Raw genomic sequence first — 19,033 nt, 5'->3', positions numbered from 1 at the left:
TGCTATGAGGAGATAATTGTAAGAAATGGCTATGCCAAAGAAGTAATGCACAGTGGGCTAGGTTGTGAAAATTTTGCTCATATTCTTGACTGCTTAGATGTACCCAAACCACTGGATTATGTATACATATATATTCATCTACAGTCTGCATTGTGGGTATTGTTAGAGAATGGAAAAAATCCTATTTTGTGTGATATCTGACTACAAAAAAACTGTTCAATTAGATCCAACTATGATTTCCTACTTAGTCATCTTTGCTAATGTTCTTGAATAATACTTAATAAGCGTTTAGATGGATTTGTTTAGGATGCAGTTCGGAACTTCATGAGATATTCTGCATGCAAGGAAAAGGGGGAGCTTGATGAGAATAAAGGGACAAGAGTGAAGGCATAGTGGAGCTCTGCATTTCCCATATCAGGATGGTATGCAAAAATCTTTGTTTGACCAGGCCATCCAATACTATTACAACACAGAGAGGATATCTCTGTACTTTACAACTGCATTCAAACCAACCTTAAAATAGTAGGAAACATTAATTTATATGGTTTGTTTTATATACTTTCTGTTTTCTTCACACTAATTGGAGTTCATCTGAGATGCACATTAATAACTTACTGAGCTTGAACTGGGCAATTTTTCTTCTTTCCCTATCTACAAGCAGCTCTTATTGTGAAGTGGGAGCAAATGTAATAGAAAGGGAAAGCAGACCAGAATATAAATAGGAAATAGGCTGTGAAGCAAGTAGAAATTTGCTTTAAATATACCCTCATACTAGGTCAGATTCACTAACCTATTTTACATGGTACTCACAGGAAATTGCTGGTGGGCAAGGTGGAAAAGAAGGTGATATTTTTAAGCATCTCTGTTAAAATCTGAAAGGTATAGTAAATACCAACATAGTTCCTGTGATAATGAACCATCTTTTGTTACCTGCCTATACAGAGGGATTAGCAATCCATTAATTAAACAAATCTGATTGTGCAGGTAAACAAATTTATGTCTGTAATACTTTCTAAACCTGTTTTTCTAAACTAAATGAATTTTTAAGGTAGAAGGAAAAAATCATCAAGCTTGATGGTGAATGAATACAGAACATCTAGGCATGATGTACTGAAATACAAAGCCTATCTAACATGGACCTGAATTCCTCTAGTGTGCCAACAGACAGATTCTTATTATGCTTTGTCTCGTCTTCAGTGCCAGTGACAAGATTTTTCTCCCACTGAAATCTAATTACTAGCAGAACTGGCAGGATTTCAGCTGGTACTGTATCTACAGTGCTGTTAAAAAGGAGAAGGAGGGAGAGAGGGAAAAGACGCTTAAGAAATACTTGAAAGAAGATCAAATCGTTTTTGGTGATTAGTGAGGCAACAAAATGAAATATTTCTAATAAGAGGATTGTTTAAGAGTCCTAACTGGTGATGTCTTTTACCTTAGGTGTGCAGAAGGCTATTTTGGACAACCTCTAATACCAGGCGGATCGTGCCAGCCATGCCCGTGTAATGACAACCTTGACTTCTCCATTCCTGGCAGCTGTGACAGCTTGTCTGGTGCTTGCCTGATATGCAAGCCAGGTACAACAGGCCAATATTGTGAGAGGTGTGCTGATGGATATTTTGGTGATGCACTTGATGCAAGGAACTGTCAACGTAAGTCATGAACTTTTACTGCTGCTGACAGTATTGATCTATCCTATAACTCTGTTCCTGAGAGGGAGCCTGTGCCTCTGTATGTGTGAGCAGGAGAATGATACAGTGTACTTACACCGCTAGTTATAATAGTTTTACTTGCATATGCATCTGGAAAGGGAGGCTTCAAAGTAAATAGAAAGAAGACCCTATTAAAAAACTTCCTGCTGTACCTGAAACAGTAATGAAGTAGACATGGAAAAAACCTGGGAGAGTGGAGCATTGCATGGATGCAAAAGGTTATACTAAATGTGAGATCTACAAAAATAAATGCAAATAAATGAAAATGATTCACTTAAAAAAATCTATAAAGCATCCAGGGAAATCCCACTAACTATTAAGACTGGTGCTGAAAGTGGTGTTTCCAAGCGTGACAGTCCTTGTGACCTCCGTCCCACCTACATGACTGCAGTAAGTGCTGGAAGCTGCTGCCTTTTACAGGGCCAGATTTTCCTGCTTCCTGAAAAGCAGAGTCTAAAATCTCCTGACAATTTTTTTAAGGTGCTACCGCTCCTCAGCTAGTGGTGGCATGTTGTTTAAGTGTGGGCCCCAGTTCATGCTTCCCCATAGCGACTGCAAAAAAATATGGAGGGCAGATGGAAGATTTGGTAGGAACAGGAGCTTTTGCTTCTGGAGGAGGCAGTGGTGCTCTCTGAGCTGCTACTTGGGAAATTCAGAATGCAGCTATTAGGCAGAACAAAGGCTTTTAACTTAAAAACATCTTTCACATACCCTTCCACCCCATTCTGAGGAATGGAATACAGCAGGTTTACAATCTTTCCTGCAAGAGCAGAGCACTTTATTTCACCATCACAAGGATTTAATCCTTTTTGATTCATTGGAATAAACTCAAAGCAACTCCGTTGAGTACAAAGGTGTTATATTAGGATAAAAATATGCAAGTAAAAGAGCTGGGCCATTGTCTTCTCTACTTTGTGTGAACACAGGGACCACTTCTGCAGTATGTGTTGCAAGCGTGAAAGTCTGAGCCACTGGCATCCAATTCCAGGATTTGCTCTCTGAATGGCTTGCAGTTTGACAGTGATAGTACTAAGTTCTGTTGGACCACCTAAGACTGCATGGGAGCCAGCGAGATGCAGAACATCATCAGGTTTCTCAGCTAAGACTAGTAAATGTAGATAGACATGAAGACATATACCTGTGTTAATTCTTCCCATACCTACTTTATACAATGCTGGATAAAAGTTGGACAAGCACATACATTCTTTGCACGAGTTAACAAACAGTTCATGATGAAAGATGTCATATAAGTTACAGTGTTAAGTGTGTAATGTGATTTAAAAAGAATCATAGCTTCCAGTAGCTTGTCAACATTCCTGAGGCACTGAGAGGACTGTTGCTTTGAATGTTTCTACAGTAGTAGCAGCTGCATGGGAAAGAGATGTAATATGAGGAGAGTTCAGAAAACATACAATTAAAAAAATATTAAAAATAAATATATGTTTAATGTAGAATTACAAGTTTGCTTTTGTTGTTAGTATCACTGACAAGGAGAGCCCCCTAATGTATTCATAGCCTTGTGCTCACAGTTACCTTGTATTCATCTACTCTCTGTGTTTCATGTGGGTTTTCTTTTTTGCATATGATTTTTTTATTTCCTTTGCAGACTTCCATGAAGTTTGCCCTGCAGCTACAATATCAGAGGGACTGTGCCTTTACTTTGTTGTTTTCAATTTCATTCCTTATTAAAAAGCCAAATCCAAGGGTATTGCAAAGCATGAATTTTGCTTTCAAATTATCATTGGAAATGTTTCTTGCTCTTTTTCAGTACAGTGCAGTTGTCATGTGCATTAACTGTTTCAAATGACAGTACAACTTTATATCACTATAGCATCTCTGAATTTCTTGGTGTATCTGTATAAAATAATAAATCTAAGAACACTGAGTAAATGTCCTAAGCTTATTTGATTTGACTCTAGTAGGTTGTTTTTTGGTGTGAAACAGCACAATGTACTGAAGCAAATACCTGGAGATTGTGCTGATGGTAATAGAGCAAAGTGACATGAGATGATTTAAAGCAAATATTCAGGTCTGCCTATGCGCCAGTGCATAGGTACTACTCTTGGAGGTGAATAAGTGTGTAGGTCGGTTATAAATACACACATATAAATATTTATACAAATCAAGGAGAATGAGAAGGTCTTGACTAGTGTCATTTGGGGAAAAAGTAAGGCAAACTTCTCTGACAGTAGTATTGTATTATAGCAACCATTTTGAGGTAGCTAACTTTCCCGGTAGAGGTAAATGAATGAGAAGGCTTCAGGTGAGATAACTGCAATTTCTCACATTGAGTAGCAGTTTAGTAGATGAATAGCCCTGACTGTATGTTTCTTCTTTATGTATGTACTGCTGGAGCCAAGAAAAGCAATCAAAGTCTTGACTTCCAAATTCTGCCATACCACTGTACTACACTCAGTCATCTGAGGCTGAGTTAAGAATACATGGTATGCTGTTTGCGGTAATACATAATATAAACAAGACACACTCATCTGTAAATTTTCTTTTTTTGATTCTTGTGGTGTCATATCCCTGATAAGCAAAATTATTCAAATAAGACAAGCTTTATTTTTTGAGGTCGTTATAAAAACGGTGGTGAAACACTGCTAATTTTCTTGGAGAGTTGTGGTTTTGTGAGTCTGGGCTTATGTATCATCTTTCATTGCTGACCTTTTTAACTAGAAAGATACTGAAAATGTATATATGTAATACTCATCTTTGTGTACATTTTGGAGTGTCAGCAGTTTTAAAATATAAATAGAGTGGTAGGAGGGCTGTGTACAGGATGAAAGGTAAATTATGGATTCAGTCAGTGTTGAAAAATGAGAGTAAAAGAAAAGTGATGTTAATTACAGCAGAAGTGTTTTTAAATGTTTACATTTTTAAAATAAATAGCAAACCAGAAAGAGATCAAAACCTGTGAAGGTGTTACCAGACTGATAAGAGAGCCCAAAGTATTTTTGCTAATTGTTCCTGAATATAAGACATCTTTGCAAACATTTGAGAAACAAGGCCCTGAAAATACTGGCAAGTGATAAAGTCACATTTGAAAGAAGCAACTTCTGCAGAATACCTCGAAAGCAGGGAGAAGAACAGAAAATAATCCTTTCCATTTACAGTACAGCACATTCAATAAAGTAATGAGGAAGATCTTGCTGTAATACTCTATATATAGAAAAAAATATAACCGCTTTGTCTCAAATGGCACCTTGTGACATGCAAGTATGTGACCACCATGTGTTCACTGTCTGGACTCCTTAAGTGTTTCTTAAAATGAAGCTGTCATGTTGAGAAAAAGACCAACACATGTGGTCAGGGCACTACGGGAAGACAAAATGTGGTTTGGGGCACTGGTTTACAGAGTACGTTGATAATCAACATAAAGATGTGGTTTCATTCCCCTCTAAGAAAAGTGATGTGCAGGAACCAGCTCACACTGATGAAACTGATGACTGCCTGGTCATAATCCCTGTGACACCCCATCACATCCTTCTTCTCTACTGTGGGCTCCAAAGGGATTATTTTTATAATCTCTGCATGCCAAAAGAATTGTGGACACGAAAAACATAAAGGGTGATAGAAAGCTTCTCAAAAATTTCTCTTCTTCTAAAATGTGAGAATTTAGAAGACAAAAGCATTGTTATTTTCCTCAAGACACAGCATTTCCTTTTCATTGCCATTTTAAATCCTGAAGAGAGCATTCTGATGAATTAGGTTGCTCAGTTGTGTTACGCTTCTTCTGGGAACTGTGGTGCTGTTGCTGAGGCAAAGATCCCAGAAAGTCACAGAAGGAGATAATCCTTTGTCTCTTTTTCATCCATACCTCTGGGTGCTGCCTGCATGGAGGAGCTCTTGAGGGGCTGAGGAGGTTACTGTCCTCATATCGAGGTCCATGAAGGTGACCTTCTGGGTCCTCAGCCTGCCAACACCTCCTCCCTACCACATCATCGTGGACTGGGCTCCAGGGCAGCAGGACCAGCAGGCGAAGCAATAGTACTCCCACTGCCATAGCTAAATCCCATGCACACCCTCTATAAAGGTCTGTAACCTTTTATTTTTTTAAAAAATCTCAGTGCCGCACTGCCTCCTCTGATTTTTGGGGCACTTACTTGGTAATGTGCCTTAAACATCCCGTTTTGATCCGAAAGGAGCTTATAAGACAATCTGATTATGAACTTGAGGAAAAAATTTCTCACTGCAATAATTTGGAGCACAATTCCACATTAATATGGGTAGGTTCATGTCTGCTGTCGGCATATAGGAGTGACACCTTCCTGCTTTACTCAGGCCTTGCTAGATTTCTCAGGGTGGCAAAGCTTCTAGAAACACATTAACAGCTCCTTCTTCTTCCTCTGCAGCTTGTCACTGTCACATCAACGGCTCCTTCTCAGAGATCTGTGACTCTCGAACAGGCCAGTGCGAGTGCAAAGCCAACGTGATTGGGCGCCGGTGTGATGTCTGCAAGGTGAGTGACAAGAAACAATGTTTCCTTTCAGGTTTCTTCCCTGTTTGTCATAACTGAATATCCTTTGGTTTTGGGTAGTTTTCCTTTTTTGCTCATTTTTCACTTAAAGAACATATATGGGTTGTTCTCATGTACAGAAAGGTAAAATGTTTCTAAAAAATGTTTTCTAAAGGTTTTTCTAGAAGAAAACACAGAATGTTGCATTTGCATGCAATGAATATATTTGAAACCTCACTGTACATATATTTTTATATGTAGTATATAGACTTTATACCATGAGTGTTTGATATAAATAAATTAAGCTAAAAACGTTGAAGCTCTGGGAAATCATCTCTCTATGAAGGAAGTTGCTAGATGTCAGATAGCATCTGATTTTTCAAAAAAAAAGCAGAATGCTAGTTTACTCCTGCTGTGGATGTTCTGCTTTTATGTTTTTTCTTAGGCATTCTTCATGTATTGACCAAATAATGCATTACTTTTTGGTGAAAGTGTCTTTTGCCTTGACATTGTTTTGCTTTCTTATAAATCACTGCAAAAAACAGCGTTTCATGAACTTTTACAGAGTTTTCTTTAGGCTGCTAAGAAACATGTTATAGCTGGCTGCCCATTTCTCTAGCTCAGGGTGAGGACTCATGGTTTAGGCCTGTGTCCTCAGAACACTTCCACGTGTGTGTAATTCAAAGCACATAAATAATTCTGCAGAAATCACAAGGATCGTTTTCACCCTGTGTAAACTGCATAACTTCTGACGAGGTTTGCTCACTATGTATTTTCAACAGTATTTAAAGAGTCTGTTCAAAGAAAAATTGTTGACATCGATGGAATTTGCACAGATTACATGCAGAAAATACGTCAAGCTCAGTGATACAATATTGACCATTGGCTGGGATTAATCTTTGCTTACTACTGCACTCTTTTATTTGTTGTAGTTTCTTTATCTTCACTTTCTAACAGTGTCTACCTTTCATTCTTAAAGCCCAGCTACTTCTGGGCCCCAGAAAAGCTGTTTTGTATACCCTGTGGCTGCAGTGCTGTAGGATCCGTGTCACTGCGATGTGACATGTCAGGAAGATGCATCTGCAAATCAGGATTCATGGGCAGACGCTGTGAAATCAGCAGACAGATGCCTAAATTGAAAGAAAATGCACGAAGCAGCAGTCAGCAGATCCGAGTCCCCCCTCGGAGGTGGGGCGTCAGCAGTGCCAGTGGGTGCCCACGGGGTGCTTACCGGCCTGCTACTCCGGTAATCAAACTGTGTGCGTTGCATGGGCTGAAATCTCACATTTGCTTGCATTTGGAGCTCTCGCAGATATTTTTTGTAGTATGCTACAGTATACAGAATTATCAAGAAATTCATAGGCTCAGAAGACAGGCAGCCTTTTGAGATACTTCCCCACTCCTAGGGCTTCTCATTGTGCAAATGACAACATAGGCCAGAAGTCAAATACTGGAATAAGTCCAAAACCAGCACCATCAGCAGCAGCATGTACGAAATGTATGGGTGATTTTCAGGGACTTCAGCAGAAGAATACTTCCTTTTCTACCAATTAAAGAACCAAAAGCTTAAGGAGTTTGCGAGAAGGATCAGCCCCAGAGGCAAAGTGTTAAGATCTGATCTTGAAATATCAAACATAACTGGTCTTAAAAAGTTCTCATTAGTGAATATGACCAGTTATCTGAGCCATTTTTAACCAGGTCAAGTGCCCATTATTTGAATGTAATGCCCAAAATGACAGAAGTGTTCATTGTTTACAACAGACCAACAAAGCAACTTATTTCCTGAAATAAAGTAATTATGATGTAACTGCTTCTAACAAAGCAGTGTTTTAGAAATGCTGGGTTTTTTGCCTGTAACTCAAAACCTTCACTCTGTCACACCCAGTCTGAAAAATACCTAGCACTGTTTATCCTCCTCAGCCGGACTCGGGGACCCATGCCGTATTTACTTGTACGGATCCACTTAGAGAACACGAGTTTTTACACATTTAACATCTATTACCTAACTGTGTTGCCCAAACAAACACTTGACCTACACTGATGCAGGGACAGAATATAATAACATATCCAGAAAATTAATTGTATTTCCTCATTGTTATCCAGGATCTTATCTCTCATTCAGTAAATGTGATTCTTAGAATTTCTGTGTATAAACAAGCTTTGCTGAGGGCTTGAGGGTTCATCTTGGGAGTTTGCATGACTAATCAAAATGTCTTTGACTGTGCAGAGCTCATCATAGAATATGACCCAGCATGCCAGTGATCTTTTCTTCCTTCACGCAGTGTGGAGTTCTAGCGTATCAGACTTTTTCTGGCTTTCACTCTTATAAACAGAATTTATTAGATCCTATCAAACTTTCTGTTGAAAACTAAGTTGCATGCTGTGCATTGGTCACTTCACTGCATTAATCTGAATGTCTGCCATGAGATTTTTGCTTATTCACATTTCTGTGTGTTTCTTCCTGTGAAAAATAAATCTTTAGAGATAGACTGTATAGTTAATTGAATCTTGGAGTTTCATTTTAATTGGGTATTTCTTTCTCTCTGATACACTGTGTTCTGTCATGCAGAAGTATGTAATTGGCAAAACATTTCAATATAGAATTTGGAAATGAAAGTGAGTGTAATTCTTTATTATATGGGCAATGAAGCATTTTCTTAGGTTCATAGGATTCTTCAAGCCAAATTCTGACCATAGGCGTGGTCCTGTATTCTGATACCTATCAGCAGATTCTCAATATTTACGTCAGAGATCAGATTTCAGGACTTCTACCTGGAAACCTGCTAAAGTCTCTGGGGATTCACCTACACAAGAAGTTAGGGGTTCCACTGTGGAACAGATCCATATGAAATGTGAGTCAGTGCAGCTCCATTGACTTGAAAAATCTGTACTTATGTATACTAGCTAAAAATCTGTCACCACATACCTGGTTCACACAGCAGTAGATTGTAAAAGTAAATATTTTCCACTTTTTTCCATTTATATTCATTAGCAGTGATCTTTTTAATATCTCATTTTTAGCATTTTGCTTTCCTAGGGAAGTCTCTGATTTATTTTTTTTTCTTTTTTTTTACTATCAAATATTGTAAGATCAATTTCAAGTGAAGTTCACAATATGATTTAGATTTCAATATCCTCTAAAAATCAGCACACCTGGGGAAAAAGGTAGAAAAGTACTCCCATTTTAAGTCACTCTAGCTCAAGACTGAGTTCAGAATTTGAGCATCAAGTATGGTTTGCTCCTAGGGGCCTCTTTTACCTGGTGCAGTGAAACCCATGAGGTCTGTTGGTTAAAAGCTTCATGCAGAGCTCCATATTACAGTATACAAATGACCATGTGTCTTTGCTTCTTTACAAGTGTACTTTCCACACTTCACTAATGGAGTTAAGGAGGAAATTTATTACTATAGTTGATAACATCTATTCTGGTTCTGTAGGAGCTTTACAGTACTCAATGCAAAAAAGAAAGCAAAGAATGAAAGAGAAACAGACTCATCGATTACTTCTAGCTTAGTCTTAGACCTAACTGGAAGACAAAGTTTTTATCTTAAAAATAGATAATTCCCATTATTTGCTTTTAATGTAAACAAGTACATTATATCTATGTTCTTCCAGAGTTATTCTTAAGTATCATTCAAAAGAAATGCCCTTGAGTTACAGAACACTGTATACAGACATTGCCCCTGGTAGATAAAACCTAGTTGTTCAGAAACCTTCCAGTTTAATCAGTCTCCATTCTTAGCCAAGAATTTGCATTCCCTCTCTTAGCAACAAACTCTGCCTGACATAATCTTACAACCCAGACACAGATATATATATATATATATAGATATAGATATAGATATATAGATATATAGATATATATGATGCTGACATACATTCCATTTCTTATGGGAATTGTCTATGGAAACATAACCTCATAGGGAATACGTTACATTGCAGAACATTCATTATAGCATCAGGTAACATTGTGAAATCTTGATTCTTTTCATCTGTGTAGTGTATGTACTGCACTTGTCCCAGTGTTTTACCACTATAATTCAATTGGTTACAAGTAGTATTTCAGCGATGAAGAAGAAAGAACCACCTTGATCTCCCTACACTCCCACCTTTTCCGCTTTTCTCCTGGTAATTATTCCATGTACTAACTACACTTCTTCTGTCTTTGGCAGCCTGAAACATTTGGCTTACAGTCTTCAAGAGGATGTGTTCCCTGCAACTGCAACTCTTTTGGTTCAAAGTCCTTTGACTGTGATGGAGATGGACAGTGTTATTGCCAGCCTGGAGTGACGGGAAAAAAGTGTGACCATTGTGCTCATGGATTTTACAACTTTGAAGAAGGAGGCTGTACTCGTATGTAAATTCTTTGTAGCTGATTGCAGATATATGTATTTGTTTATTTTTTAATTCATTACTAAGATTCTAGTTTGGCTGGTTTTGGATTGCCTGACAGGTAGGTGTTTTCATAGACAGCCTTGTAAATCAGTCAATTGCAAGGATGATGATTGGCAAGAACTAAAGAGCCAAGCAATTCCTGCAATTTTGGGGTCAGTTTATGGCTAGTCTATCATGTTTAGAAGGAACAGAAATGTCCTTTTCTCCAGGTACTTTATACCAAAAATTTCCTATGAAGTTCCTGTAATTTAGTTATGGTAAGAGCATCTTAAGTCTAAGGTGCTTGCTGAATCACATCAGCTTGAAGGGATGTGAATGGGAAAAAAAAAAAAAAAAGGTCCCTTAAGTCCCTTTGCTTCTAGTTTTATCCCAGACCTTTTCACTGTTCTTACATGGCTGATCCTTTTTTATTAAATTTCTATACAGTAATATTTAGGATCTTTCTTACTTGTACACTTTTTGTATACAACAAGATCTTCAGATAAAATTCTCTACTGTGTCCCCTGTGTAAACACATGAAAAATATATATTTTCTGATGCTGAAACTCTAGCATCAGACATAAATAAATCCAGCCATTTCTTTACATTTACATTTGTCCTTTTGGGCATTAGGTCAAACATGGAAATGAATGCTTCCTGTCCTTAAAGCAGTACAGACTGCTACATCGAAAAGAATCTAATCAACAGGTCTCTTCACAGGGAAATATCCATCTTTGCTAATAGAACCATATTTGTAAAGTCTCATAGACTCACTTAGGTGTGATCATGGAAAACGTAGGTAATTGTCTAGTGTGGCTGGCAGCTGTGACACCAGAATGGCGATGGCTCCGCAGCATTCTTTGCTGATAGCAGAGTGCTATAAAGCCAAGGGTATTGCTGCTGTTATTCTCCAGGCAGGAGCAGCAACCACCATGTCCATTATCCCATTCCTTCTCCTTTCCCATCTGGAATGGCAGCAGCAGCAAGCCTAGCACTCTGCCTTTTTTTACCCCCTTTTTTTAATGGAAGGAGCATCTAGACCTCAAGACCTTCATCTGTGCAGCAAAATTCAATCTCACCTGTAGTGTTGATAAACCTTGAGCCAGGCTGGGTTACTGATCTTATTTGAAAACATGACACTATTGCTTCTCATGGGAAGGAAGGGCTAAGAATATGTTTATCATCTTGAAAAATTTGAACACATTGGTACCTTGGAAAAGGGAAAGATTGGTTCCCAGGCTTACTGATGAGAGAGCCTGAAATAAAGTTCACGTGATAACTGCAATTCTAGAGCTATTAGCACAAATATGGAGGTAAAAAATATAAAATATCTTAATGATTAGTTTCTTATCCTGACATTTCACAGTTTAAAAGCACATCACTATCGTGAAATACTGCAAAATGTAGTTAACTTCATACAATTGGGGAAGGAAAGAGAGATGGCAATTAACAAGATTTCACATTTAAATTTTAACTGCTCTTGGCAAACATGAAATGATAAAGTTTAAAGAACAGTGGTGAAATGGGAAAGTAGTGTAAATCCAAACATTTTAAATAGAAATGTATCTGCTTATGGTCGTCAAATATTTTAAAACACTGAAACAGCAAAGGTGTTCAGAAAATTCAGATGTTTAGAAGTTCCAAAGTTAATACAACAGATGGAGAGGAATTCTGTTTTCAAAATGCTTGGTTTTTGTGCACTTATTTTTAGCAGGCTTTTTATGTATTCCTTCAAATGACAAAAAAAGGAATTAAATTATGAATCACAGAAAAAATCAGAAATTTAATAAAAGTATATCAAATTGTGCTAGGAAGAAAGTGCACAAAAATGAATTCCATAGTGACAGTTAAGCATCGAATAAAATATTGGACTTCTTTTATCTAGCATTTATCCAAAGAGAATATAATTTGATTTTTTTTCTTGGGCAATAAAAAAAACATAAAGCCTAAAAAAACACCCCTAAAGCATCATCAGTTGGTGTTGACATTCTAGGAGCAAAGATACAAGATATTTCTATTTAATTATTGCTTGCAACAGATGTGTTGTATTTTTTCCATATTCTTTTTAATAATGATAAAAGTAAAAATGTAAAAACCATTCCTGTATCACTTTCTCCCCCTCCATGCCTTTTGAACCAATTTTGTGTAGAAACTGGAACCCAATAGAACCGCTATCACATCCAAAAGCCTCAGTCTCCCAATGAGAGGTGTGTGCTGAAACATATTCATGCCAGTGTGTCAAAAAATTTTACGTAGCACGCAAAACATCATGTTCCTGGCATGATGGAGGCAAAACGTGCTGTCTTTTTTGCATCAGTTACCTTATTTTGAAAGCACTGATGGGGAAAAATAAAGGTCACTTCTTATTTGAACTGTAGATTTGAGTTCTATCTTTGCACATCTCTTATTTCCTAGTTTTATTCTGAATTGAAGTATTTCATACAGTTGGTTTTACATGAACATAAATACAGCCCTCAGCAATGAACATTATGTTCCACTGCCTTCTAAACACCCCAAGGAATAGATAGAGTCAGTTTGCTTATGATGCTTTTGCTATGACCTCAGGGGTAGGAAAATAACCATGCACCAGTTCTGCTCCTCCAGCAATCAGGTATCTCGTGCTCTGTAACTACTTACCACTTACATACTTTGAATCTGCATTTGCGACCAATGAGTTGTTCACTTAATTATGCTTTAAGAGCAAAGATCACTTTTGGAACCACTTCCAAAACCAAAGTGGTTTTAATTGAATAAAATCTGCAAAGAATCCCAGTTTTCTGTGAAGAGACACATTGTTGATGTCTTCCCAAGGCAGAGTACATGTAAAGGGAGTTGAATGGGAAAAAGAAACCAAAACACCCTTTTTGCCCTTTAAGAAAAGTCTGTTTACAGCAGCAGAAATTTCCGGAGGTTGTCTCAGATTTGCGGCAGAGGTTAAATATACGGCAGGTCCCTGTGTAGTGGGCTCAGAGGCAGCTGGGTGGCTTCTTACATGAGACAGTGTGGGCCTAGAAAGGATACAGCCATGTCGTGGGAGTGAACCTTCTCAGAGGTCTCTGCCCTTCTGCAGTCGGTGCCTTTATTTTTCCCATTCTGTTCTCATTGCAGTTACTGCAGCCTCAGTTAACTTGTGTTGCATTGCTTCTGGTCTTGGTTTCTCTGGGTTTACTGTCCCTTTCCTCCCCACTATGTCTGCAGATAACTGAGAGTTCACTGTACAGTACAGTCTTTGGTGGAATGATCCTAACCCTCTTGGGCTCTGCTGTCCAGGTGTCACAGAAAGGGGTAACTTTTCCTCTGCTTTATTTTTTTCTTTCTCCCATGAAGCCTGTGAGTGTTCACAATTTGGTGATAATTGCGATCCCATCAGTGGCCGCTGTATCTGCCCTCCCAATACTGTTGGAGAGATGTGTGACAAGTGTGCACCAAATTACTGGGGCCATGACATTGTCACTGGCTGCAAGGTAAGTGGATCTCTATTTTCCCTCTTTGTGTTACCTCTATTCCATGGGGAAAATACAGTAATTTGGAGCTGGAACACAGTTTTAGATTTGTAAATCATGGTTTCTCTCTGCATTGCAAGTTTTGGAGTCAGACTATGGTGTAATTGTTGGCAATCTGTTACTGAGTGCTGCAGATCCTCTGTCTCAGATACACAGCCTGTAACACCAAACACCCTGTTTATCCTGCTATCATGCTGAGTCAGTGTCCTGCTTGAGTCTTGTTTCTTTTATTATAGTTGTGTTTAACATGACTGAGATTAACACAGTACTGTACAATGTATATAGATGGTGTCTTTGCAGAACAAGTTTACTTGGACCCTAATTGTGATACCGCTGGGAATTTGTATTTGAGGCATACTTGTGCATAAAACATGTTGAAAGGAGAAGAAAAGAAACAACCACCTTAGCTGTAAAATGCATTTTCTTAGTGTATTCTAAAGGGGAAATAACCCTTTTCATTAGCCTTTAAATCCTTCTTATTCCCGAGTTTGACACAGTTAAATTCTGAAGGGGAGGGAAGGAGGGAGAAGAAATAGGAAAACGATAGTTTGTCAAAGAGGCTGTGACATTGTTATATCCTGCTCTTGAGTTAAGGGGAGAAGTATTTGATTAAGGTTGAAAGCTGGTGACAGTGAGTACTGTGCAAAGTTCAAATGCCTTCTTCTCTCTGCCATTCTCATTGATGGCGAGGGATTTATAGTACTGCTGCAATTACTCCAAAAAACTGTCTTAGCTGAACGTGGTCATACACCATCAATGCTCGCTCTTAAAAGGCTGTTTGTTGTGTAGTTCAGGCTGCAAACTAATTATCAAGAATGATTTTTTTTTTTGTATGTATGGAAAACTCCTCTTGTGCAACCTCTGCTGTGATACAGACTCTTGGCTTCTGAAAACATCCTAATGAGGCTGAAGACCTCTGTTTGAGTTCTAGAGTATATTCTCTGATTGTCTTTTATATGAGTGCATTAGTATGGCAGCTTCATGGCACCATCTAAATTAATAATGATCTATCAGCCCACATCTCTTTCAGTATGTTTCAGCTAATTTCTGCAAAGTGAGATGTGAATCTCCTGCTCACACTCTTTGTGGAAGATTTCCAGGGCTGTCGTAACTTAGGGGGACAGAGAACATTGCATAAAACTGCTTACTTGCAAAACAAACATAACATGTGATTGTAATTTAGGTTTTGATATTGCACACCAAGCTATTCCAGTGTGTGGCAAACAATTTGCTTTCCAAGCTTTATGTCCTTGTAGAATAAGGTTCTATCTGTCAGAAGGTTTATATCTTAGATTATGTAGTAGTCTCACAGTCTAACATTTAACCAGTGGTTAAATAGTTTCTCTGGTATTCAGTAAAGATTGAATTTGAATGTTTCCTGTATATAATCACCTTCTTTAGAAATGGCCTTTTCAGATCAGAAGAAGGGAGATGTAAGTATTCAGGTAGTAACGAGTTTTGCTTGGAAACTGAATCCACATTTTCCTGCTCTCTTTTACAGCTTTTCGTCCTTAGTTTTAGCCAGTCTGTCCATGACAGTTACTGTGGTAACCTGTACTACTGGCACTAAAGTTTGCTTCTGCAAGCTGAACTTCTCCCTGTGAGATTCTGGTCACGCAAATGGTCACAGCAAATGTCCTGTGCTAACTTTGCAGTACAGTCACAGTAATAGCACTGAGGGATTCTTCTGTTCTTAGGAAGCCTGCAGCTTTCCCTGCTACTTCTGTATTCAATATCTAGACCCCCTGGCAAACCACCTATTTTCTATCCTTACCTGCCTGCGCAAGGTCTTGTTCTGTGAGCACATTTACTTCCCAGTATACCACGTGACTAAATCTCTGTCCCTACTGTGTAAATTACTGTCATCTGAGAATCCTGTTTGTACAAAGAAGATATTTACCTTTCTGATGGATGAGTAATGAACATTGAACTAGATTCTACTGGGACTACTGAGAAATTCCAGTTTTAGCAAAGTGGTGTGAACATGCCCTGAAGAGGATTTACATAGAAAGCACTTTTTAGAGAGCACTTGTAGTTTTTAAGTTAGTTTTGTCCACAAAATATGTTAGTATCTTGACCCTTTTGGCTTTATTTGGTTTCACTATCTAACTTATCGCTGATAAGTAATATATGTTCCCAAAAAAAACACTGTTGTAAATGTATTTAGTGTAATTGCTTGACTCTTGTAGAATAAAGAAAAATGTCTAGCCTTATAATTCAGATATGCTACCTTCAGACAGTGAAAGTTCACTGCTGTACTTGATTTACAGATACTTGAAAGAGGTGAGTTGTTTTTTTGTTGGCCATTCGTTTGTTTGTTTTTCAGAAGCACAATAGCATTTTTTTTCCTGTTTCTCTCCTTTTTTAGCCCTGTGACTGCAGCCTCATTGGAGCCCTGAGTTCTCAATGTGACTTAAATACAGGCTGTTGCTTCTGCCGCCCTGAATTCTCTGGAGATAAATGCACTGAGTGCAGGTTGGGTTACTGGAATTACCCACAATGTGTTGCTTGTCAGTGCTTCCTGGCAGGGACTGATCCACAGAGCTGTGAAACAGAGTTGGGGAGATGCTCATGCGTTGATCATACTGGCCAATGCAGCTGCAAGGTAGGACAATGAAGGTTGCAAGCTGATCTCAGAGCTGCTGAGAAGTTTATTCTGAAATTCACTGACATTTGTACTTGCCTGTTCCAACAATATATGCAAACAAATCTAGTTGGTTTTCATAGTGTATTTGTTAACTGCTGTGGGAGGAGTCTAACATAAAGCCTTAAGTGATTATCAGTTGCTTTTTCACACACTAACAAGTGCCAGGATACCATCCTCTTAAGCTCTCTTCTTTGCATTTCTTCCTGTTCTTACAGAACTGTTGCTAGTTTAAGACCATTCAATACAATTCTTGTTCAGATATCTGGCAAACTAAAAGTAAACACATAAGTAAGAATAGTATGCCACAGTGCTAGGTTTGTAGTTTTGTTTTGTTTGTTTGTTTGTTTTTTATAGTATATTGACTTAGAGGGAGTCAATATTGATCATTTTATGAGTAGAATTCACCAGTTTTCTGAGTAGACTGCATCCAATTCAGTATCAGTAAAGCAAAGACTTTTGGCATCATCGCCCACAGCATTTTTATTTGGAATTGTTCTTCGAAGACCAGCAAACCAGTGGGTTTAAATATTGGCTGCATTGCTGAGCTTAAAGGGCAACAATTGGTGGTTTGACATGCAGTTGGTAGCCAGCAAGCAGAGTACCCCAGAGCCAATGCCTTCTTCAGTGACACAGATGACAGAATTCACCATCAGCAGATTCAAGAATGTTGCTGATTTGGAGGAGACAGACGTGCTGAACAGTAAAACTTCAATCTAGAGGGTCACTGAAAAGCTTGATGATTGGGAAAAATAGAAAGGTCACAAACTGGAGTGGAATAACCTCAAGAATCAGTGCAGTTTGAGAGGAAAAATCCTGAGTGATAATTCTGCAGAGAAGCACATACAGGCTTTGGGGAATGGCAAGCTGAATATAAGCCAAATGTACTCTTATTGTGAATAAGGCAAACCGCATACTAACCTGGATCATGCTGGCCAATGAAGCTGCCAGCAGAGGAATCTATATCCCCCTCTATTCAGTGCTGGTAAGACTGCACTTGGTATGGCGTCCAGTTTTAGGATGTGATTCAAGACTGTTGAGAAACTGGAAATGATCTAGAAAAAGGCTGCAAAGAGACTTAGAGCAGATGATCTGTAAGGATATAATGAAAGAGCTGGAGTCTTTTAGTCTACAAAGAGGAGGGGCTAGGAGAAAATGCAGTTGTAGCCTACAGCCACTTCAAAGAGTAGCTGAGGGAGTCAAGCCCTTTCTGATAGTAGCAAAAGATGTGACAAAGCTGCAAATGGCAGGTTGGGAATTTTGAGTTGGACACTAGGAAAAAAAAATCACTAGGAACAGATCATCCAGAAATGTTATGAAATACCCATTCTCAGATGTTTTCAAGAACTGACTAGAAAGATGCATAGGTAACCTGATCTAGTGTTTGTGATAGTCCTGCTTCAAGGAGGAGGTTTTTAAAAATGACCCCTAGAGATTCTTTCTGTGATTTTGATTCATTCATTTTCAGGGACTGTAATGACACAAAGTAAAATAGAAGGATGAATTCAAATCATTGAATTCCCAGGTAATTATTTTGTTAAATGGGCACCAGCCCCTTCATTCTGAGTTTAAAGGATAGATTCAATGGAAAAACTGTAGAACAAATTAGTTTGGAACGGACCTATGGAGGTCATCTAGTTCAGTGCCTTGTTTGAAGGAGTGCTAAGGCAGTATCTCCAAGAATGGGAGTTTCACAATCTCTTTATGCAGACAGCTTGACGATCCTCCTGTTTTTCTGGTGTATTTGAACAGAAAACATCATGTTCTATTTCACAAATACTGATTCAGTTGATGGTGAGATTGTAAGAAAACTTGAGTGAGTTGGTCACATGGACCACCTGAGTAAAACTTATCCTAATGATCACCATTTTTTGTCCTATATCATCCTCTGAAATGGAAAAATCGAAGTATCTCAGTTCTTTCAGCTTCTCCAAGCCCTCTAACCAACTCCGTGCCCCTTTTCTTGACTAGGTTCAGTACATCAGTGTCTTTCTTGTAGCTCTTGTAAGCACAAAGTAGAAAGAATGGAGATTTATGCATTTTTAAATAGAGATGTTTCTTTTTTTATTCTTTTATGGCTAATATAGTTGCTTCTATGTTTCTGTGAGTGCAAATTAACAGTATATACTTAGCTGATGATTAATGATAAGAAACTGCAACTGATGTTAAACAAATTTACAATTTATGACAAAAAATGGACAAATAATACTGAATTAAGTCAGCAGATTTCTTTTTCCAGAATTTAAATCTAAGTTTGAAATTAAATCTTGGGCTGTGTCACCGTTTACTGCAGGGCAACAATAAACCATGGCAGATTCTCTCTGTTAACCCCCTCCCAGCCACC

At 38.3% G+C, this 19,033-nt stretch overlaps 1 protein-coding gene across 2 annotated transcripts in view; it reads left to right on the top strand.

Moving 5' to 3' along the window:
* LAMA2 (laminin subunit alpha 2) overlaps positions 1 to 19,033 on the top strand; it is a 359,087-nt gene that overhangs the window by 219,982 nt on the left and 120,072 nt on the right. For both annotated transcript variants that reach the window (XM_082048323.1, XM_082048322.1), the window contains exons 19-23: positions 1,438 to 1,649; positions 6,065 to 6,171; positions 10,341 to 10,521; positions 13,870 to 14,006; positions 16,414 to 16,650. In XM_082048323.1, coding sequence (XP_081904449.1) covers positions 1,438 to 1,649; positions 6,065 to 6,171; positions 10,341 to 10,521; positions 13,870 to 14,006; positions 16,414 to 16,650 — 874 coding nt within the window. The remainder of the gene's footprint in view (positions 1 to 1,437; positions 1,650 to 6,064; positions 6,172 to 10,340; positions 10,522 to 13,869; positions 14,007 to 16,413; positions 16,651 to 19,033) is intronic.

The sequence above is a fragment of the Streptopelia decaocto genome (genome assembly GCF_964273445.1).
Source record: "Streptopelia decaocto genome assembly, chromosome: 3".
In the NCBI taxonomy this organism is placed as follows: Eukaryota; Metazoa; Chordata; class Aves; order Columbiformes; family Columbidae; genus Streptopelia; species Streptopelia decaocto.
This window is presented reverse-complemented; position numbering and strand designations above follow the sequence as displayed.